At 34.7% G+C, this 25,094-nt stretch overlaps 1 protein-coding gene across 1 annotated transcript in view; it reads right to left on the reverse strand.

The window, feature by feature from the left end:
- LOC129225212 (PH-interacting protein-like) overlaps positions 1-25,094 on the reverse strand; it is a 101,599-nt gene that overhangs the window by 55,087 nt on the left and 21,418 nt on the right. The window contains exons 15-17 of the mRNA XM_054859779.1: positions 11,520-11,648; positions 9,292-9,517; positions 8,613-8,873 (exon numbers count right to left, since the gene is read on the reverse strand). Coding sequence (XP_054715754.1) covers positions 8,613-8,873; positions 9,292-9,517; positions 11,520-11,648 — 616 coding nt within the window. The remainder of the gene's footprint in view (positions 1-8,612; positions 8,874-9,291; positions 9,518-11,519; positions 11,649-25,094) is intronic.

The raw sequence follows: 25,094 nt of genomic DNA on the forward strand, positions 1-25,094 counted from the left end.
CGAATGATAATGAACTGTCATCATTCCCCCACAGTCTTCATTTGAAAAAGAATTCGTTTATAGGATAACAGGTGGTGAAATTAGCAATAAAAAATCGCTTCAGTGAAGTAGATGTATTTTTTAAACAAGGTACCATTCCAACATTCATAAATTAAAAAAAGAAATATGGGAACTGAATCCTAACTCCAGGCAGGGTTCCCGAATCACATCCCTCTTAAGGCACTCAAATATAGCCTAAAGTGGCGCTTTAAATATTTCAGCATCAAAGAATTTTCGGAAGAGAACTCCCGAACCCCTTCCTCTGAGTTCACCACAAATGTCCTAAATTTCAATTTTTAAGGCTTCAGTTTCTAAATTGTTTTGTAGGAATAGTACCCCTCTTACCTATAAACATGATTTATGACCGCCTAAAAATTTTAATACATTAATTTTGGAAACTTTTTGAAAAAATCTTCCTACACCCTTCCCCCTTAAGTCATCCAAAGATAGCCCAAACCAAAGCTCTTAAAATTTCAGAAACTAAAATATTTCGGGCTGGTGGTGCGGAATAACCCCCCCCCCCCCCTCATTGTGTTTACTAAACGCAGTGTAAATTTTTGTTTAAGATTTATTTTTCTATTGAGAGAGCAACTCCCTTCCACACATCGCCAAAGACAACCCAAAGTTTTAAGACTTCAATTTCGAAAATGTTTCGAGAAAGACCCCTGAATTCTCTAACTCTTAACTCACTTAAAAATAGCCAAAATAGCATTTCAATACTTCGGGGGGAGATCCCCCCCCCCCCCGAACTCTTTCCTCTAAGTTCACTAAATTTTACTTAAATTTGCGGTTTCTCCTTTTCATCACCGAAGATTTTAGAATTTAAATTCTAAAACGTATTGAGAGAAAACCTTCGAATTCCCTCTTCTTAAGTCTTCCAAAGATTACCTAAAGTTGAGATCTGAATACTTCAGCTTTGAATACTTTTTGGGAAAGGAGAACCCCGAACCCCAAGACGGTCCAAAGTTGCACTTTTAAGACTCCAGTTTCGGAATTTCGCCTAAAGAGAGGCCTCCCTCTTGACATTGCCAAAGACAGCCTAAAAGATTTAAGACTTCAATTACAAACTTTTCGGGAGAGGGTCGCAAATGCCCTTTAACTTAAGTCATTTAAGTATAGCCTCAAATAGTTTTTAATACATCAGCTACAAACATTTTCATGTTAAAACACCAAAACCATCTCTCATAAATTCACCAAAGATTGCCTAAATTAGTGTTTTTAAAACTCCAAACTTCGATTCTTTTTTAAAACCCACTTTTACATCATCAGAGACAGCCTAAAACTTTTTGACTTTTAAATTTTTAAGAGTTTGCAGTGGAGAAATATCGAACCACTCCTAGCTTCAAAAATATTTTCAATTCAGTTTTTCGATATTTTATACTGTAACCAGTGAGTACCCCCCCCCCCCCCCCTTTAGATTGTCCAAGATATCAACGTTTTAAGACCTCAGTATCGTGGGTTAATTTGCGGACAGATTACCCTCTTTGCAAGAGCAGCGTTTTTTCGCAAACTCGTGCTGCCGTTATTTTTCTCCTTTCCTTTCTCTCTCTCCCCCCTTCCCCCACCCTTATTTCCATTCTAACGAGTGTTCGATTCAATGACATTAGAATTTAGTGATTCCTCAAGTCTGTCAAAAATGCAGGAATGGTTTGCCCATCGGTGTTTCCAACCAGCTTGAAATCCCCCCTCCCATTATTTCCAAAATTCCCATTTTCATTAAAATCTTCAAAATCCTTGATAGTTTCTGTTTTACCTGGTATGTGGATGCCCTTTGCTGTGGCGAAAATATTTCATCTTGTCAGCAATCACTTTCAATCGGTGATGCAGAGTCAACTTTTAAGACATTTTAAGAGCGTACATAATTTTCATTTATGCGTGTAAAGTTTGCAGAAAAAAAAAACACAAATGAAAAAAAAAAAACGAAAGGATGATCGAAAATAGCATGAGAAAAGGCTAAATTTTCCATTAGAGCCGATTGCTTCGAAAAATCAGGGAGAATAGCGAGCAACTCCTCGGTTTGCAATGCAGTGAGTTGGAAATAACAAAGCTATACCTAAAAAAAGTCAAACGGCGCGAGCCGAAAACCCACTCCTCCAAAAGCACGTTACAAACAAAACAAGCACATGGTGGAAAACCGAGAGAATGTCGATGTAAATTCGTGGTTATGGAACGGTCCAGTAATATTAAAGCATATTTTTCAAACACTCAATTTTTCCTTTTTCATTAAAAATTAAAAGAAAGTCATTGAATTTCTTTTCGTCCCGACCTCCGTCTCGGAAATTTTGTCAAGACGGAAATCCGTCCTGAGACGGAAGGTCTTGCACCCATGTCGCCACGTGGCGAGTGGCGACCGTAAATCTTGACCTTTAGTCTGAGCCCCCTCAAAAACTGTTTGCGATGGGGGGGGGGGGCAGAGCCCCCCCCCCCCCCCCAATAATATATTTTGGTTTGTAAAATCAGAAAACTGGGTTAGTATTTTTTATTTTCTTTATTTGACGATAGTTTCCTTGTAAAATGATGGTGTGAATCATGATAAAGTTAAGTGCTGCGAGTTCTTAGAATTTATTGCACGAATCTTCGAGTAAAATCCGGTGCCGGCGTTTTTCTCTTTTCAAAGCAAAAAAATGTGTTAGGTTTGTCAAGTTTTTGGGGTTCGAATGTGGATTCCATGATTCTAAAAGGCTTAAAAACACTGTAAAACTGACTACAGTAAAACCTGTAAAGTTGACCACCCTTGTAAGTTGACCACCTGTCTATATTGACCACTTTTGACAGGAACGGAATTAGTCCTATCTCATATAATGAAGGAAAACCTCCGTAACTTGACCACCTGTCTATCTTGACCACTAATGTATGCCAAATTTGGTTTGGAGTATTGTAAAAAACCCTTTGTAAGTTGACCACTTGGTTTATTTTTTTAAAACTTTCTTCAGCAAATTATTTTGTTTTATCATTTATTTATTTATTTATTATTATTATTCTTTTTTTTTTTTTTTTTGATAGCTTTCCAAAAATGTTTTTAATGCTTTGATGACAGACTAGCATTTTACTAACTAAACAGCAGCAGAAAACTTATGCTGCTCCTTTATTCTCCAAACTTGTTTTTCATTTGTTGTTCTATTTGAGATAGCTTTTTGTACTCTGTTCAATGAAAATAGGTATCAGTAGAAAAATTCAGTCTTTTCTTTCAGTTGCAATATGTTGTGGCACAACAGGAATTGTGCTAAAAAAAGGCAGGCCCGGATCTATACATTTTGGGTCCCCCTGCAACAAAATATGTAGGGCCCCTCTCTGGTGGTCAGCAGTGTCTATTTGTAAAGTGAATAAGCTATTTTTTTTTTTTTTTCTATTTTTTCTTCAATTTCTAGGGCCGTTAGCCCCTTTAAGGATGCGGGCCCTCGCACTGCGGATACGCAGATCTGGGCCTGCTAATGACTAAAGTTACATGTTTCTGGTGCAAGGAATTGTGAGATAGGACATTTTAATTTTGCCTTTACGAACTGGATGAGCTGTAAGTTGTACAAAAAAGGCTTGAAAAAGAAAGTTAATTGAACTTGAGATTTAAAAAAAAAAAAAAACATATTAAATAAAAATTAATTGAAAATGGAGAAATCCAGAGAAAATTAGCCGGCACATATGGAATTTCTAAAACTTCAGTGTCTGATATAGTTAAAAACAAGGAAAAAATAACAAAATTATTTGATTAGTATTTTTAATTATTGTTTCACTTTCAATAAAGTTAAACAATGAAAGTGAGTTGAACAGAAAGAATATGGGAGAATTACTCAAAAAATGAATACATGGTGCAAGAAATGACAAGAAATAAAAAAAAATCATTACTGCCCTTTATAAGTTGACCACCTGTCTAAGTTGACCACCAAAGAACTGCACCCCGAGTGGTCAACTTACACAGGTTTCACTGTATTTTCAAATAAAATTTAGAAAATTTCTCAAAGCAAGATACCTGGTATGTACCCCCTCCCCCCCCCCCCAATATTTTCTATAAGTCGGCGCCCCTGCCAATGACAATGCTTTCTTTCTTCACTCGATTTGAAAACCATTCCATATTGAATAAAATGCAGTGTTTAAAACCTTTTAGGCTGTTAATTAAAATATATTTTGAACAAATGCTCCTTTATTCAGTAAAAATATTACATTGAATTATCTACAGGGAAATATTATTGGAAATCTAAAACAAATACTCTTTCCTTTCAGTAAATAGTTAGCATAAGAATTCTAAGAAATTATTCAAATAACTCTTAAAGACATATTAGTCTATGGGCCGAGTGCAAATATCGTTCAAGTTCATTTACCAATCTTAGGGATTACGTGAACTTGCTTGAAATCTATTATAAATGATGATTTCAATAGAAAAATACAATGTTCACACGCTGGAATTGTCTCATTAAGTTTGAATTACTAATTGAAATAGGAATTATGTTCCGTGAACTGTTAGCACTTACACAAAAAAATTTGTCTCTAGATGGCGCTATTAAACACAATATTTATAATCTAAAAATTTAAAAAACAGTTTTTCAACCGAAATTTTACTGTTTTGCTCAATTTTTCATTGCAAAATATAATAATACGTTTTAAATTACTTACTTTCGCTTAGTAAAATTTCGTAACTAAAAATTTCGAAATCAAAAATTCTATCAATCCGCAGCTCTGAATGATCTTCATCTCAAGACTTTATTTATTACAACTGAGCCAGTGCACATAGACATTGTTAAGTACAAAAAATTAGAAGGCACTTTACTTCACAAAAAAGATAGTAATGAATCACCGAATAGCAATAATTGCCCTACAAAATCTTGAGAACATAAACAACTCTAACAGATGCCAATAGATGTTTCAAAAATATTATAAAATTAAATATTAGCAGACGATAAATTAAAAACTAAAAAGTATATTTCATATCACGATGTTTTATCTTTTCATTTTTTAATAATACTGCTTTTTGATTGCAGACGATATTTTGAGCTCATTTTTAGCCTACTTTCTCGTCAAAGTAATATAAAATTAAAAAAGGACATAAAAGGTGGTTTACTGTGCTAAGGTTAATGTATCGTAAAAATATTGCTTAGTACAAAAAATAAGTTAAAAAAAAATGGATAAAATAATCAATTAAATATCAAATTCGAAAGTAGGGGTTTGAGATGGGGAAAATATGTGTTTGTCGGTCGACCTATGTGCTTCCCCCCCCCCCCCCCAAAAAAAAAACAAATCGTTCGATTCAAACGAACTTTTTAACTTCCTTTTACAAAAAAGAAAGTATTGTATTCGCGAAAATATTTTCACTCAAAAATCGACCTCAATTTCCATTTTGCTCACCACCGAATGAAAGTTGAGTTTTTTTTTTTTTCGACTCGACCACACGTGGATAAGTGCCAAAGAACGTATAGACACGCGAAATATCCATTTTGACGATTCTTGAATTAATTACAACGAGTTTCCTTTGGACGTCCGTATGTGCGTATGTATGTCGCATAACTCAAGAACGGTATGTCCTAGAAAGTTGAACTTTGGCACGTAGACTCCTAGTGGAGTCTAGTTGTTAACCCCTCTTTTGGTTGCATTCGGGTGTTTCTAAAGGGGTCTTTTACCCCTTTTTGGGAGGAAATCATTGTTAATTTCGATGTAAACTCAAGTGATGTTATAATTTGGCGGACACTTGGCGATATATCGCCAGTCTTTTGATAGCCATGTTTTGTCCCCAACTTGGCGACAAATTGGGCATTTTTTTTTTCAAATATGGTTTCTTTCGCCACTGTTGGTGATATTTAGAGAACTATTGAATCACATCAAAATTGCCAATAATGGGAAAAGTACATTAAATTGGAGTAAAAGGAAGTCGTGTGATGCACACATCAGCTCTTTTTTTTTTGAAAGATCTCCCCGATGAGACCTCATTCCGGTATTTCATTTTTTGATTTGAATCATTTTACGTTCAACTTTGAACAGGTTCAAAGCACTTTATATTAGCGCTTGCGGGAAAAATTGGAGGCAAATATAAAATGCGAACTTAAAGGCGGATTTGTTTAAGAAAAACTTTGTTGGAAAAAGCTCTTGATGAGAATTATTTTATTTCACCAAAAATTGACAAAATGGAGTAGATTCTGAACACATTCTCAATTTTTGGTGAAAAGAAATAAAAATGAAAGTTATTAATAAATATAGAAATACCATATAACTTGACTTAACATTGACGAAAGTCAGAGATTAATATGACTGAATCAAAATGAAATGAATTTAAAGCGCAAATGTTTCTACCAGGGCTGCGGAGCTGGAGTGAAAAAGAACCAAATCCGGACTAACACTCTTACTCTATCCTTTCGTTTGTGCACTAACTATCAAGCAAATATTCATTGCTGATGCTTGAATAATTTAATCCAGTGGTGAATAATCTTTTTTTACCTGCGGGCTACAACTCACATTAATAGGAATCTTTTGGACCAGACGAAATATCAAATTAATTTATATGATTTAAGTTTTTCTAGATAGCATTGGAAAACAAGGGAAACGAAAAACAATTACAAACTAAAATTGCTGTCTTTATTACTAAATGCTTATTTTATTGCATCTGTGTTTCAGAAATCAATTTATGACTACTTGACTTCAAAATTAATAACACCGAAAGAAGATTACTAGTATTTTTGGAAGGTTTTAGAATATATTTTTCGTTTTTTAACACTGAATACAACGACGGGGCACATGGGTCAGCTTCAAAGGGCAGGTTTGATCCGCGGGCTGTAGGTTGAGCACCACTGATTTAATCAATGCTCCCAGTTCATCAAAACATTTTATGGACTATAAATGCGGGCAGTATTGAAATACAATGGAGCACTATTTCCATTGCATCATATAATGTTCAAAAATTAGTCTCCTGATGTGCATGCCCGAAAACTCGGTGTTCTTCTAAGAGATGTAGTGCATGCAAAACGTAAAATTTTTCGTGCACATAACTTTCCTCTAGTGACTGTAGCTGTATAAACTCTGAGGAGGAAAATAACTCTGTATGCAGAAACAGGATAGATGAATTCAGTGATTCTGACGATAATACTTCAGAATGAAGTTTGCTTCTTGAAAAAACTATTGTTTGATGTACATGCATAATGTTTTTAACGTACATGCATAATATTTTAAATTAACATGTACAATATTTTTTATGTATATAAAATTTGTCTGCCTCTTGCTTGTCAGTTTCACTCCTTTTCATGTATCTCTAATGGTCTGTAAAAAAATTATGAGACACTATTTGTTTGTGAACATTGGGTTTTTTTCATCTGTAGACACTAAGGATTCAGAAAAATGTCACTTTTGGTAGTTCCCGAAGTTGGCAAACGAAACCATGTTTTTAAGCATCTTTTATTCCTTCGTCCCACAGCCTATATCTAATCAGGATAAAACTAAAAAAAGTGTGTATGGAAAAAATTTTGAACTAAATTTTCAAGCAGTATAATTATTACTGCAAGAATAACAAATAATAGTGAAAGTATAGAAGTAATGCAGATTTACTTACGTAAATAATAGGCATATTTATGTAAAATAAATTTAAACTTTTAAACAACCAGTCATATTGAGCTAAGTTCTCTAATCAAGATTTTAGGTTTTAATTTTAATGAATGGATACAGGATTTTAAGTATTAAAATATAATAAAAATATTTACTTATGTACATAAGGTAACTCAATTTCAAATGATTTAATCATTTGTTAGAAAAAGACTTTTATGATTACTTTTGTAACAAACATGAAATGCGAAAAACAATCAATTAATTTCAAAATGTATATGTATATAACTTGGTTTTAAAATAAAAGAATTTTTAAAGTCTGAAGGGGGAAAAAAAACCTTTGTGTAATCTCACTCAACGACAGCAAATAATACAATGGCAAAAGACAAAGTTGATTTTGATTTAACATTCAATTTTAGCAATTTTAAAAATGAGAAAAAGTAATAACTTTTAAGCTTTTATCAGTATTAATTTAAAAAACAAAGTTTTCTTCTTGAAAACTTGATTACAGTAGGCAAACTACTTGAAGACAATGAGTTAAGGCAAGGGCATTACGACCGCTTCCTTTTGCCTGTAGGGTTGCTTATTTTACGTAGCATGGAATGTGTGAAAGTTCAAGTTACATAAAATAAACTGCTTTACAGACACAGAAACAATCTTTGGAAGTTCATTCTGTGGTTTATAAGCTGAGATTCAATACTTTGACGTTGAAGAATTAAGATGCACAAATATGCGGCAGAGTATAATCACACCTCATTTATTTAACTTTTTTATCAGAAAATTGGTGGAAAATGTATAGGGAATTAGGATACTTAATTTTGAAAAGCAAAAAAAAAAAATTTCATTTAATCAATTTTTCCTGAATTTTTGTTATTTTTTCGAAATTTCCCAATTTTTCGGTGATTACTCTGATGTCGCCACCCTGTATTTAGTAATAAAATTTCTGGCTAAGCAGGAATCAGATGGGAAAGTACTTATTCTTTAACTGTTATGAAAGTTTATTTCTTATAAGGTATTGCTTCCATTCTTTTTTATATTAATTAAATAAAATCTAAAACTACCTGCTTGAGATCGAGGTGTGCGAGGAGAAAATGGTTCAGCAGTACTTCTTTCACCATTTTCAGCAGGCACTCTTCGAGAAGAATGTGGAGATCGAAGAGAGCTACTAGGAGATGATCTGGAGCTACTAGAATTACTTGAGTCCACATGACCTTGATTCAAACTTTGTTCTTGCTGTAGCCTTTGGATCATGTCATCAATTGTAGGTCGATCACCAGGACCATCATTTGCAGATCGAACTGGCTCTAATATTTCAGCTTCTCCTAAAAACAAAATACAAACATTCTAAAACTCAGAATGCAGCATTTTGTAGTTTTTCTACAAGTTTTAGTGCGGGAGCTAAATGATAATTCTTTTTTCAGAGTAGAAAACATTTAGAGCTTCTGACAATAAGCACCAGTCAACTAAGAAGGATCTTTGCAAATTGCTGCTTAGTATGGGAAGTCTTTTTTAACCCTAAAAAAACGTATGTGTAATATGTTTGTAAATTTTAGATATAATATGTTGATTTTACCATTTAATTTTCATTGATGAAGTTAAGGGCTGTACTTCGTACTCAAGTTCTAGTTTATTACCACTGGTTAGTAAAGCTCAAAAAAGCCTTTAAATCTCAACATTTGTAGATTTTATCTCAAGCCACGTTCTATCAGAGAAGAATAATCTTAATAAAAAAAATCTTACCCTCTGCAGATACAGCAACATATGGGATAAGTTGAGAATCATTGCAATATTCTCGACCAGGGACTAGACGTTGAACGTGAGGAGGATAAGGGTTGCCATCAATATCAACCAAAAACGGAGGAGGTAACAAATGTGGTGCAGTTTGAGTTTGCTCATCTAGCACATGATGATGAATATCCCGAATTAGTGGTCGATAGTCAGTGTGAAAAAACTGTTCTTCTGGAACCTGAAATTGAAACAAAATAAATTCATCCCAAAATTATATAACTGCTTAAACCTTTACAATGTACGGAGCAACAATAATTTCAGTTGCAGCAGTATAGAATCAAAATGAATGAGAAAATATTGATAGTTATTTGAAACAAATTTAAACAATAGCAATGAAAGACTTTTTGAGCATAACATTGCAACTCCTTTGTTTACAAAACCAAGCACCAATTTAAACAGCAAAGAATAACATAAATATTTTTGCGGTCTTGCTGGCATTTTTGATACAATATGTAGTGCGGAAGGCTCATAGCGGAAGGCTCATAGGGTGTGGGAAGGGGTCTGGTCATCTGTGAAGGGGGAGGGAGAGATTGTTTCATTCATGCCCCATCTTTGATCTTCTGAGAACCAACAATGAGAGTAAATACTTCATAGTATTTTCTGCTATAGGATCAGGGGGTGCCTGGGTGCCTGTTCCAGGTAAATAGAAGGGGTACTTGTTGGAAAAGGTCTGGGTGAGGATGCAAATGATACGTGCTGTCTGCTAAAAGAAAATTAAAAGAGTTGAAAGAAAAGAATATAGATGCCAGCAGATAAAATATGAAGATTAGTGATGTTTCAGGCTGTTCTTTTTTTTTTTTTTTCTGCAAAATAGAACAGAAGCAGGGTTGGTATGATCTTAATAAACCTTGAAAAGGGCTTAGGAAAAAAGGCCATTTTCAAGTGCTCGAAAAAGTTATGAAAGCGTGTCTAGTGCTTGGATTCCTTAAGCATTTGTTGAATTCTGCATATTTTTCTTTTTTCTAAACATTTCATTAATGCAATTTGCTTAACATGTGTCGATACACTTAACACCTGCATCGCAGAAAATCGTCCACCGCGCTTGAGTCGTCAATCCTTTTGCATCTTGTAAATATTTTAATATTTTTGAGTTGGAAATTATTTTGACACATTCTGACTTATATTAGCGTATTTTATGTTTTATTTTTAAAAAATACTTCATTTTTGAAACCATGCCAACACTGAACTCTCATCTCGCGGAAACTCGCTTCTCATCTTTGAGATTTCAATCCTTTTGCATCTTGTAAATATTGTAATATATTTGACAATTGGAAGTTGTTTTGCGATATGCTACTCACAATTAGCTTACTTTACGTTTTATTTCAATAAATTATAAAACTATTTTTGGGAAACGTAAAACATATATTTCGCGAAAAATTACTTTCAGTGTTTGAGATTTCAATACATATCATCTTGTAAGTATTTCATTTTTTTTTTAAACAATTTGAATGTATTTTAATATGTGTGACTTTAATTAGCACATATTATTTTTCATTTTAAATGCTAAAAAATTAATTATTTTTGCTTTTAGTCTTTTCTATTAATTATTGCAAATAGGATTTTAATCATTTCCTCATTGGTTATCACTGATTTTTTGCAAAAATATTAAATTTAAACAAATGAGCTCAAAGTATTTTAATTTAATGTTGAGTTTGAAATACAATATTTTTTTAATTTTATCATTAAGTCTGATTGTTTAATATAATTTGTATAAAGTGTTAATATTGTAATGATATTTTTTATAATTCTAAATTGTTTTGAATTCATTACTTCTCTTTTAAACTTGTAAAACGTGAAAACCTTGTCATTTCTAACCTTTTGGGACACACTTTAAGCATATGTTAAAAAATAAAATACAAACCCTTAAGGTTAAGAGTAAATCATTATATAACCCATTTAAAAGTAACAAGAAAAACTTTGCAGGTTTTAGTAATTTTTTTATTGGAAGCTTACAAATAATATTGATTGGAAATCACTAGAAGCCTTTGATGGGGGTAGTTACAACTCCTTGTACAGATTTATTAGGTATTTATGTATAAAAAAGAAAGTCACAAGTTTTTAACAACAAAGGTCAATTCCTTTAACATTTAATTGCTTTTTAACCAATTCACCTAAAAATAAATAAATGAAAAAACCTTTTCATAGAGGTTTTGTAAAACAATGAGTTCCGATTGAATTACCTTTTTATATTTATCATTCGAACCAAATCCAAACATGCTCAAATGCCCATGTGAATCCGTAGATGCAAACATAAGTCCGTCTGGAGAAAATTTGCAATCAAATACAGCTCCATGTCCTTGACCTTCAATCTGTAATAATCTTTTATTGTTACTTCTCCATGTAAATTATTTAACTGAAAGCACAAAAAGAAGTTTATATAACTATTTCAGGTGGAAATAAAGTAGCATGATGTGTTTAGGATCCTACAGAAGAGCATTTCCTAGTCAAAATTTGGCAAAAAAGAAAAAAATCATTATCTTGATTAAACTCCGTGTCATGCAGCTATTAACGATGGAAAATAAAAAATTGAGAAATGAAAATTTTGAGTTTGCTTTTGAGAGGGAAGAAATAAAATCTAGTAATAAAAGGAGCACCAGTTCCTTCTTAGACCACAAAAGAAAAATAAAATATAATTTTAGGGTTTTAATATGCAAGAACAACAATATTTCCATAGTGTTTATGTTCAACACTTAACTTTATTTATATATTTTCTTTCAAACAAAACAATAACTGGACCTTTTAATTTTTTTTTCTTTTTGGATTTAAAAAAAAAAATTGAAAAATAGCTTTACACAAAGAATTAGTATTGTTACAAATCCTGTAAATAGTAATTATTGTAGTAACGTAACCTGTAAATAGTTTCCCGTAATGAATATACAACCCCTTTTCATTCCGCTAAAGTATATGACCCCCTATTTCCTTTTCTTTTCATTGATAAAATTTGATAACGGTCTACGCATTTCTCGAAGCAGAAAGAATGTTGTGGAAAATTCTTCGATGTTTCTAAAAGCCGTTAGCGATGGATAAACAGGGGAGTTTCGATTGATATTTCGAACTGAGAGCATTTTTGCTCTGTTTATTGCGAGGCATTTCGCTGAGTTGTTTTCGTATTTGGAAGTAAATACGTGTGTAAACGTTGAGTTTACGGTGTTGTGTGATAGTTGCTTAATTGCTGATGAATAATTTAGCAGTTGTTGACGATCTTTCCTGTACATAGTGTAAATAAATTTCCTGTGTTTTTATCAAGAACTGTGTTTTCATTTCAAGAAAGTGGAAGTCGCACCGAATCCGTTACAATTTGGCGCCCAACGTGGGGCTTCTTCTGGACTTTCTTGGAGTAAGTGTGACTTTGGACATTTTTTTTCATAAAGACTTTTTGAATTTATAGACTTTGTTTTTATGGTGATTACTCGCGCAATGGATGACCAATTAAAACAACTTCTGGAAGCAATTAATGCTGTGAAAAGTGACTTGACAGAAAGTTTCGCGGCTAATCAAGAACAATTAAAAAATGATATGGCGGCTAATCAAGAACAATTAAAAAATGATATGGCGGCTAATCAAGAACAATTAAAAAGTGATCTGACTGCAAGTATGTTGGCAAATCAAAACCAGTTAAAAAGCGATTTAACGGTGCTGAAAAAGGACTTAACGTCTAACCAAGAAGAAATTAAAAACAACCTTATTTCGGTAAAGACTGTGATGGAAAATAAATTTAATGACATAGAGCATCAAGTTGATGCTATTGAAGAAAAATTTGATACCGTTGAAAGCCGATTCAATGCTGTAGAAAATAAATTTGAAGAAGAAGATAGAAGATTTCATCCACTTAAAGAAGAGATCTTTAAGGACGTGGAAAGGAGATTGGCGACCGCGGAAAGCAGCTCTGTACAGTTTGGCGCTCCCACATCGGTTGCTCGACCGTCCATTAAACTTGCCACATTTGATGGGAAAACTTCGTGGCAGGTTTACAAAACTCAATTCATGATAGTGGCGGAAGCGAACGGATGGGACTCTGCAACCAAGGCCTGCCATCTTGCAGCATCCCTGAGAGGTGACGCAGCGGACATTCTCCAGACCCTTCCGGACAGCCAGCGCCTGGATTTCGCCGCCCTCAAATCTGCGTTGGAGCTTCGCTTCGGTGCGGCGGACATCGAGAGACTGTCTCATCTTGCTTTTTACGACTGCCCTGCGGATGTTCGAGACAACCTGGCACTCAACTACTACATCGACGGGGTTCGCGATCCGGAAATCCAGAAAGCTCTACGGATGGCGGATGTCAAAGACCTGAATTCTGCTGTTGTGTATGCGATGAGATACGAGGCCGCCCAAGAAGCAACCCGTGTGGATCGCCATCTAATCCGGACTCAGGAAGCTGATGAGTCTGATTCCAGGTCGTCCCACCTCGCTGAACTTGAGAGACAACTCGGTGACTTGACAAGACATCTGAGCAGCATAACAGCCCAAAAGAAACAAGAGCAGAAGTGCTGGAAATGCGGTAGTGAAGGACACCTGCGAAGGAGTTGTCCTGCTTGTTGGCCTAGCGCCCCTTATATAATAATTAACGAATTCATCTCACCACTTATCCCACCATAATATCAGTCACTTGCCTAATCATTGAGAAATTTTTCAACGATGTTTTTCTTTCTTCGACGTATCTCGCACGTGCAGTCGCCGATCTATGACATCACGACCTTCACGTAATCGGTGATGCATCGTAACAGATCGGCACGTGCCTGATGCTCATTGGCCAGGTGCTATGCTGGCGTGTATCAAGTGATTTGGCGTCCGCATGCAAATGAGTTAACTTACGATAAAAGGAAATGTTTCGAGTAGAAAAGAGACTTCTTCGGTGTTTTCTCTCTGGCAAGTTGACTTGAGCGTTCGTTTGCTTTTATGCAACGATGCGGGTTCTTTTTAATAAATAGATAATAGATTGATATAGCTCAGCTCTAGTTCGCGTTGTTTCAAATGTTTATAATTTTATTTAACTAACTTTACTAAATGACCAAATAAATTTGGTTTTTATTTTTAAGTTGTCTTCAACTATTTTTTAATCATGCATTTCTAGTCATACATTTAATTAGGTTATTGCATTTAGAGGTTATTAGTCTTGAGCATTCTCTTGCTCATTAAAAGGTTATGGGCAACCTGGACTCTGTTTTCGATAGCCTATATTTTCAGTAGGACTGGAGATGGAAATGATGTTTTTGACGTCTGTGATAATTTTCGATGGGGGGGCCGTATAGAAGATTTTTTTTCGACAAAAGCATACTGATGATAATTAGATTATTAGTGCTCATTGATATTGTCTTCCGACTTTCTGTCGAAATAATGGCGAATCCCCAGATAACTATTGAGAAATTAAATGGCACAAATTATGTGTCATGGGCAGCAGATATGAAATTTGTCCTGATGGAGAAAAACGCCTGGGACATTGTAACTGGTAAGGAAACAGTGCCAGTAGTCTCTAAAGATTCAGGATTTACTGAGAGAGACGTTCGTGAGTTTTTGGCCAGAGAACGAGCGGCATTATCTTTAATATATTTGTTTGTAGACAACGAATTCAAAAGGATAATAGAGCATTGTGAGTCGCCAGAAAAATCGTGGGAATGTCTAAAAGCACACTTTTATCCTGATAACAGGTGTGTGCATGTGAGAACTTTTACTGAGTTAACAAACTGTCGAATTGAGCAAGGCGAATCCATTAATCTCTTCGCATCAAGAATTCGTCGAATTTATGACAGGATAAAGGGAATCGACAAGAATTTTTCTGAGTCATACTTAAATTTTCAAGTTTTGAGATATCTTCCATCGGAATATGACAGCATTTGCCAATCAATTTTGAGAAAGAAACCCGAGGATTTTTCTTTTGATACGATAGTACAGGACTTAATTTCTGAAGAGAGCAGATTAAAGCTGAAGGACGAGGATAATATTAGCGCCAACTACGTTGCTCCAAAAGAAAAAAGATCGTGTTATAATTGCGGACGTACAGGCCACATCCGCAAAGATTGTAGTTTTCCAGAGAGGAACCGCGGAGGAAGTCCATCCACAAGCTCCAAGAAGTCAAGTTATGGCCAGAGGAGGTCAAGAGGAAGAAACAGGAACCAGTATACCAGAAGAGGCAGCTCCTCATCGCCGAAAAAGTGTGAGTACCCTTCCAAAACATTTTTTATTTCGGAAGCGAACTTCAACGAGATAGACTGTAATCCTTCATCATGGGCATTTGATTCGGCGGCCAGCCATCACTTTGCAAATAATAAGAACTTTTTCCATAAATATGAACCTGTAAATGATCGAAAGATGGCCGTAGCAGTCCAAAATCATGTTTTTCCAATTGAGGGGGTTGGAGAGATAAAGTTAAAGTTCGGTCCTAAGACCATTAATTTAGTAAATGTGATGTATTCGCCGCATTTGCGAAGAAATTTACTGTCTGGTCCCAGATTTGACCAAGCGGGAGCATGTTTTAAAGGGGGAAAAGGTTTGGTAACTGTATCAGATAATGGTGAAACAATTTTTAAAGCTAAACTATCTAATGGCATTTATTTTGTTAATCCAAAGGTAATTTCAGAAAATGTACATAAAAATGTTAATTATGAAGCTTGTAGTACTGAAAGCTTAGAATTATGGCACAAAAGATTTGCTCATGTAAATGTCGATACTATAAAGAAAACAGCTGAATATAAATGTACTAGGGGTCTACCAGTTTTTAAAAATGATAAAGTAAATTGTGAAGATTGTAAATTAGGAAAGTTCAGACGCGTATCTTTCAAACCAATGGACGAAATTCGATCAAAGAAACCTTTAGAATTAATTTATAGTGACATTTGGGGGCCATCGAGTATTGAAGGTAGAAGAGGTGAACGATACTTTCTTTCAGTTGTTGACGATTATTCCCGTAGAACGTCATTGTACCCATTGAAAAATAAAAATCAGGCAGCAGAAATTCTCATTAATCATATTAAAAGGGCAGAGAGATTTCTGGGAACAAAGCTGAAAGCAATAAGAACTGACAATGGAGGGGAATTTTCAAATACAATTTTAAGTAAATTTTGTCAAAATGAAGAAATAAAACATGAATTCACTAATAGTTATACCCCTGAGCAAAACGGGGCGGCTGAAGTATTTAACAGAACTGTGGCAGATGGTACTAGGGTAATTTTAGAAGAGAGTGGTATAGGTAAAAACTTTTGGCCTGAAGCCATGTTGTATTTCACGTACACCTGGAACCGCGTATGTCATAGAGATCAAAAACTAACTCCTTTTGAGCTATATGGGGGAAAATCACCCTCAATCAGACATTTGAAACCATTTGGATGCGTAGCCTATGTTGGTGTGCCGAAGCAACGTCGGCAAAAGCTTGATCTTAAAGCCCAAAAAGGGATTTTAATTGGGTATGCATTTCGGACCAAAGGGTATCGAATCTGGATTGCAGAAAATGATAAAATTATAGAGACCATAAATGTCAGATTTAATGAGGGAAAATTTTTCAAAGACGAATTTGAGTCTAAACGCAGTGGAGTCGTGATGGGCACCATAGAATGGTTAAATGTACCAAAATCAGATGAAGATGAAATTCCTGATGAGGAAATCTTAAAAATTCCCGAACTACCACCTGTTCATTCAGAAACAGAAGAATCAGATAATTATGTAATAATCTTCTGTAATTTTACTTTTGGGGAAACTGAATCATCAGATGATGAAAGTGATAAATGTTTAAAATTAGCAAAATGGGAAAGAAAAGTCGTACCAAGACCCGATGGGTCTCGTAACGATATCTATTATTTTGAAAAAGGAAGCAACAAACGATTGAGATCAATTTATGATGTAAAGAAATATTGCAGAAAAAATAATATTGTTTATCAGCCAGATATATTTTGCTTTAAAGGTAAAAATACTACTGAAGGAGAGATTGATAACTCTGTGAACAGCAACGTAATTAATGAATTTTCTCAAGCATGACTAGGACATCAAATCATTATTCCTAACACTTACAAACAAGCCCTTAAATCGCGGGAAAAAGACAATTGGATAAGTTCAATGCGGGAAGAATTAAAAGTGATGCAAGATCGCAAAGTGTGGAATCTTGTCGAATTACCGCATGATTCTACTCCAATTGGTTCTCGCTGGGTTTTTACAGTCAAAAGAAATGAAAAGGGGGAAATTTTGAGATACAAAAGTCGCCTAGTAGCTTTAGGGAGTTCTCAATTGAAATATGAGAGTTATGATCTTACGTACTCCCCAGTTGTAAATTTCAGCATTATAAGATTTTTCTTTTCTCTTTTGGTGGTAAAATTAAACTGGGTAAACATCCAATGTGATGTGAAAAATGCTTACCTTTATGCACCTATTTCAGAACCAATTTATATGAAACAACCACCTGGTTTTGTAGAAAAGGGGATGGAAAATTTATATTGTAAACTAAATAAAGCAATTTATGGACTCCACCAAAGTGGACGATTGTGGTTTTACGAAATAGAAGAAAAATTGATTTCAATAGGTTTTTGTAAATTTGAATGGTGTAACTGTGTCTATATTTATAAATCTTCTGTAATTTTACTTTTGTATGTAGATGACATTGTTTTATTTGGAAAGAGACAAAATGATATACAAACTGTTTTAGATTTGTTACAAAAATACTTTGATGTAAAAATTTTAGGTAAAACTAAAAAATTACTAGGCGTGGAATTTGAGGAGGATTTGAATTGTTTTTCATTAAGTCAAATTGGCTATATTGAAGAAATTTATGAACGTTTTGAGAAATTCAATATCCCTATCTCCTCATTGCCGATAAGTAAAGGTATTATATACACTAAACTAGATTGTCCAAATAACGAGCAAGATGTACAAGATATGTCAAAAATACCGTACAGGAATTTGTTAGGTTGTCTTTCGTTTCTAGCAAACAGAACAAGACCAGACATTAGTTACGCTACAAACATTTTTAGCCAATTCCAAAATAACCCCGGTATAAAGCATTGGGATGGTTTATTAAAATTATTAGGCTATGTTTCTAAAACTAGAAATTACAAACTTAAATTACAATGCAATGAAATTCAAGTTGTAACATATTCTGATGCAGATTTCGCCTCTAACAGAGACGATAGAACTTCACTCGGAGGTCAGATTGTTTTCATTAACAAATCGCCGATTTCATGGCGAACATTTAAACAAAAGTGCATTAGTTTATCAACGATGGAATCAGAGTTTATTGCAATGACAGAGGCCGGCAAAGAACTTCTTTGGTTTGATAGAATCATTGATGAATGTGTTAATAAGGGGGTAATTAATAAGGAGCACAAAATTAAATCTGTATTAAAAGTTGATAATCAAGCTACAATAGATTTTGTGAGATCACCGATCGAAAATTATAGGACAAAACATATTGATGTAAAGCTTTTTTATATACACGATTTAATTTATAAAGATATATTTGATGTTGAATTTGTTAGAAGTAAAAATAACATGTCTGATGTATTTACTAAGCCTTTGTCTCGATCTGAACTAATAAAGTTCAATGAAAATGTTTTTGTAATGTAATTGCTTTTGTGATATTTTTAGTAATTTAATTTTTTGAAAATGTAGTAATGTGTGAAAAGTAAACTATTTTTAACTATTGGGAACGGGTTAAATTTATATGTATATTTTTTGCGTTTTACAGTTTATATTTGTACTGTTCAAATGTGTTTATACCAAGTATTTGTATACTCGCCAAGGTTTTTCAATTTTTGCAGATTGAATGTGTTTATGTAACATTGGACTGATTGACTTTTTACTGACTTGGAAAATGGAACAGTTTGAACGGACTGGAATCGGATTGAGTGATATTTTGCTATAAAAGAATTTGCTTGTTGTTGTATTTAACTAATCTACTAATCATGTTTATATTTATTCAAAATCTTTTTGTAAAACTAGAGCTGGTATTGAGATTTGTTAAGAAATGAATTATCTTTAAATGTATAAGAAAATAATGTTCATAAGATGGTGAGAGGGGGGGCATTGTTGGCCTAGCGCCCCTTATATAATAATTAACGAATTCATCTCACCACTTATCCCACCATAATATCAGTCACTTGCCTAATCATTGAGAAATTTTTCAACGATGTTTTTCTTTCTTCGACGTATCTCGCACGTGCAATCGCCGATCTATGACATCACGACCTTCACGTAATCGGTGATGCATCGTAACAGATCGGCACGTGCCTGATGCTCATTGGCCAGGTGCTATGCTGGCGTGTATCAAGTGATTTGGCGTCCGCATGCAAATGAGTTAACTTACGATAAAAGGAAATGTTTCGAGTAGAAAAGAGACTTCTTCGGTGTTTTCTCTCTGGCAAGTTGACTTGAGCGTTCGTTTGCTTTTATGCAACGATGCGGGTTCTTTTTAATAAATAGATAATAGATTGATATAGCTCAGCTCTAGTTCGCGTTGTTTCAAATGTTTATAATTTTATTTAACTAACTTTACTAAATGACCAAATAAATTTGGTTTTTATTTTTAAGTTGTCTTCAACTATTTTTTAATCATGCATTTCTAGTCATACATTTAATTAGGTTATTGCATTTAGAGGTTATTAGTCTTGAGCATTCTCTTGCTCATTACTGCTCGCCAAGCTACGCAAGGGAAGGAAATCACCACCACTAGAGCTCTGCAGATTTCCTCTTCTAGTAGTGGCAGTGATGGACTTTTCATTTACGCACATGTAAATGGGAACCCCTGCAGACTGATTGTCGACACTGGAGCCAATGTGACAATCATTAGGACAGATGTTAGGGTGCATCATATGCCCCGTCAATTTTTTTTTCGTTTAAAAATGCTTTGTCCCTAAGCTATTTTTATTCTGCATACAAAATTAATAATTTGTGTGAAATTTTTCCCACTTTGAACAATATTTATGTGTGCCACCTGACAATTGAAAGTTACGAAAACTCGGAAAAATAACAAATTAAGCAATTTTTTATATTTATTTAATTACTGAGAGAATTATTTGATTTACTGAAGCAAATTTACAGTATATTTTGTAATATTACTTTGATAAATATTGAAGTTCGGTTTAAAAGTTAGTTTTTAATCAATTTTCCTCTTTTTGCGAAGATTTGAGAGTTGTTTTCGATCATGCTCAACTGCTTGTAATACATTCTGTTAATGATCTTCTGTTTTGGCTGATATTAAAAAGTCATTGGTCAGCTTTATTCCTCGCTCAGCACAATCGTTTACTACACTGATTTCTTTCAAATTAGTCTTTGAAGTCTGATAGGAAATACAATTTGACAACAAAACCATGAATTCTGAATCTAACTTTAAAATTAAAAATAAAAACCAGGAATCAATGCCAACAAAATCAGACAGTGTTGATGATAAATGAATTTGTGTTGGAAACTGGTTTTCCAAAACCCATACCAAATCTGTGTTTTGGATTAGAAAGATTAGCTGGTCTAATACTAACATACTGTCAACAAGATCACGTCGGTCTGCTTCAGGCAATTTACCACTCCATAGTGCTAGAGGTAGTTTCTTCTGTCAGATACCAAAGGTGATTTTTAAAAGCATTAATTGGACTTCCAGAAATTTCTGAATTAATAATACTGTATTTTATAAGTAAATGAAAGAATTGCAAGTCATTCCATGGTGCATAAAAGACAGAAGTGCATGTCATCCACCATGACCTATGTACCAAAGTGACGAAATTAACAAAGTTTCTAAATTTTAAAACTTTTTGATGTGTAGTTATTGTTGCAGTTGGTAGTTCTTGGGTTTGATGTTGAAATAAGCAAATTTTGATTGAATGAATTAATTTTTCCATCCATCGTGCTTTGTGTAAAGCTCCTGGGCGTTTAAAGTTGGCTGCAGTTATCTCATTTGGATCGTTTACTGAGAATAAAAGACAAAGCTGAACAAATTCCAAGTAATCACCTCTGCAAAACAACATTTGATTTAGCTAATTTGATAACATTGTTTTTGCACTCGTCAATTAATCTTTTTGCGGACTCACTGAATGAACTGTCATCAAATTTGGATAAATTTATAGGTATATTAGCGGTATATCTTTCTTCCACAAACTGCAGTAATGTATAATGTTTGTCAAATCTTTTAAACACAAATATGTCTGGTGACTTCGATGCTTCAATTTTTAAATTGTCAAACACATGTGACAATATAATTTCTCCAATGTGGTACGCAAGCTGATCACAGGAGCGCTTTCCCCAAACGCTCTTAAATAGCTACACATGCTGCAGTTATATGTCCTGTATTAGAAGCAGTTGTGTCAAATGACACATTAACTATTGAGTCAGAACAGTTACATGAATTTAGCAAATTAGTTGTTAAATTAGCAATGATATCACCGTTATTTATTTTATTTTTTTTTTTGTCCCTGGTGGATATGCTGGTACAACAAGAAGCTTAACTTCATACGAATTACTCACTTCTTCTGCAATATTTTGATTTGTTAAAGTTGGTAAGAGTTTAGAATGCCAGTGCAAAGTTGCAAATCATAAGCATTCCATTGATCTTGACAAGTTTTGGCAATGTCTCTGACACTTGATCGTCTTGCTCTGTCTGTTGTTGCATATGATGCTGAAATCTTGGATGAATCACCACCAACTTCTGCTATTAAAGCTTTAGTGTATGAAGCTTGCTGTGCTGGTGTCATTTTTAAACGTGTTGCTAATGATATAACATCAGGTCGTTTTATAATATCATGTGGAATAAAAGCATATGTACCAGTTCGAACTGTACGAGGATGATTTCTGGTATGAACATTTTAAATCTAATCTCTGGGATCTGTCTCATCACTTGCCTCACTTACATCACTATTTTCATCTCTTTCAATTTCATCAATAATAGCTGAGTTAAAACTTGTATTAATGTTGCTTGTTTCCTTGACTATTTTTTCATAAAATGTTGCTTTTGATATTTCACGCATTTCCCGACGCTCAATTTTTTGCTGTAATATTTTATCATGTGAACCTAAGGTTGCTAGACGATCACTTTTCATAGATTGAAGAAAAGCTAAATCTTCTGAATTTTTTATAAGGCATTCTACACTTTTAAGTCATAATAAAAATGTTTTAGATAATTCTTCTTCCATTTTCTTTACTTTATTAATAGCATTCGTTGTATTACTTCTTTGAAGAGGAATTGCTTTTAATTTTGTGTTGTCTTCATGAAGTTTTAGTATTTTCTCACAGGATTTACGTTCAGTAATCTTTGGAATGTTTGCTTTTGCATAGAAATCAGATATTTTTGACAAGACAAGTTTTGAAGACTCCCATTTGGTAAGATTCCTATCAGCACCTTTCTCCATATGATACATCAAGCAACGAAGCACTTGCAAGCTAGTGGGTAAACACGAACCCTTAAATTCTGAGTCCTCTTGAGTTATTCCACTTCTAAGTTCAAATACTGTTAAAGATTGTCTGGTTTTGACTTTTACCTTTTGTACAGATGAACAAGGCTTTGTTTGTGGAGAAAATGTCACTAATTCAACAGCAGCTGATTCACTCATGTTTATTAAAAGTTTTCAAAATATGTTACTTTCAAAAATTCATGCATCTTATGAATTAAAATAGAATATATTAACTTATTTAAGTAATTTACAACACATATGCATAGAATAACAAGAAGAAAACTTAAAGAACTAGCATTAGTAGTTGTATGGTAGAAGAAAACGGTAGAAAGTTGAAAACAAATAGTGAACCTGAACTGTTACAGTTACAAAATATGTTATGGAAAGTTACTGAAAACATGGTAACAATTAAAGTTAACACAGGTACAATGTAAATTAAATAATTTAAAAATTATTTACCAGTATTGCACTTTGAGTCACTTTTTATTGTTATAATTGTTCATTTACCTTAAAAAAGAAACTTCTTGCTTGAGGTGGGATACCTAAATTAATTTTGATTTGCATAAAAATTCACAGGAATACTATCTAGTGGTATGAGAACATTTTTAAATTAGGGACAAAACAATTTTAGAATAGTTGGGCAAATGATGCACCCTAACAGATGTGGCTCGTGAATTTGGATTGAAACTGCTGTGGACATCGCCACGCGTAAGTCTCCAGACTGTGACAGGTGACAAGATCGAGATTGACGGTAAAGTGGACCTGGAAATAGTGTTTGGGAATGCCACCTACCATCATACGGCATTCGTCGCTAATATCACGGACCCCTTCATTCTCGGATTGGACTTTTTGAAGAAATATGACTTCACTCTCGACTTCAAGACTAATGAGCTGCACTGAATGAGAGAAGACATAGCCGTTTTCCCTGCAGAAAGTGATGTAAAATCCGCTCATCAAATAATAGCCCAAACAGATTTATCGATTCCCTCAAGGTCAGAATCATTAATACCTGGCTCCCTTGAAGAAAGCAATAGTTTTCGATTTGGACTCATTGAATACCCTAACCTAAGCAATAGCCTAAAAGAAGTGCTGGTAGCATCTACGCTTGTGGACCTTTCTAAGGATGTAATTCCTGTGAGAGTCGCCAACGTGAGTGAAAGGCCAAGGAATATCCGAAAAGGTGAAGTGTTGGCAACTTGTACTCCAGTAAACTGCATCATTAGAAGAATCAATTCCCCCGAGACTGTGTCTTCCGAGTCCTTGACATCGAAGTTAATTGGGAGTGCGCCGTTATCGAAAGATCAAAGAACTGCTGCGGAACAATTGGTGGATGACTTCAAGCATCTGTTTTCATCTACATCGGAGGATGTTGGCCGTACGAATTTAACGCAGCATAGGATTTACACTGGAGAACACCCCCTATTAAACAGCATCCAAGACGACTACCGTTTGCCAAGAAGGAAGAGGTTGAGACCCTCCAGAAAGAGATGAAGGAGAATGATGTAATCGAACCGTCATCCAGTCCTTGGGCCTCTCCCATCGTCTTGGTCCGAAAGAAAGATGGCTCCACCAGATTTTGTGTCGATTACCGCCGGCTGAATGAAATCACCAAGAAAGACAGTTACCCTCTTCCACGGATAGACGACACCTTGGATACTCTTTTCAGACACAAGTGGTTTTCGACCCTGGACTTGAAGAGCGGCTACTGGCAGGTTGAGATACACCCTGATGACCGAGAGAAGACAGCGTTTACAACTGGACAAGGCTTATGGCAGTTTAAAGTGATGCCCTTCGGCCTCTGCAATGCACCAGCTACGTTCGAGCGTCTTATGGAGACAGTTTTAAGAGGACTTTCCTACGAATCCTGTCTGGTCTACTTAGACGATATCATCATCGTGGGACGCAGTTTCGAAGAACATCTGACAAATCTTAGGAAGGTGCTGCAGAAGCTTAAGGAAGCCAATCTGAAGTTAAGCCCGTCCAAATGTAATTTGTTCCGCCGGGAAGTGAACTACCTTGGTCACATCATCTCTTCTGAAGGTGTACAAACCGATCCAGAAAAGGTATCTGCGGTCAAGAGTTGGAGTTGTCCCGAAAACATCCATCAGCTGCGAAGTTTCCTGGGGCTCTGCACGTACTACAGGAAGTTTGTAAAGGGTTTTTCCAACATTGCACGACCTTTGCATAAGCTGACGGAGAGCAAGCAAAAGTTTGAATGGTCCAAAGAATGCGAAGATGCATTTCTACGACTGAAGGAGGCTTTAACATCAACACCTATCCTCGCCTATCCTCAGCCTGAAAAATCCTTCATCCTGGACACTGATGCGAGCAACGAGGGCATCGGAGCTGTTTTATCCCAAGAAATTGACGGAAATGAACATGTCATCGCTTACTGGAGCAAAT

The sequence above is a fragment of the Uloborus diversus genome, chromosome 6, assembly GCF_026930045.1.
Source record: "Uloborus diversus isolate 005 chromosome 6, Udiv.v.3.1, whole genome shotgun sequence".
In the NCBI taxonomy this organism is placed as follows: Eukaryota; Metazoa; Arthropoda; class Arachnida; order Araneae; family Uloboridae; genus Uloborus; species Uloborus diversus.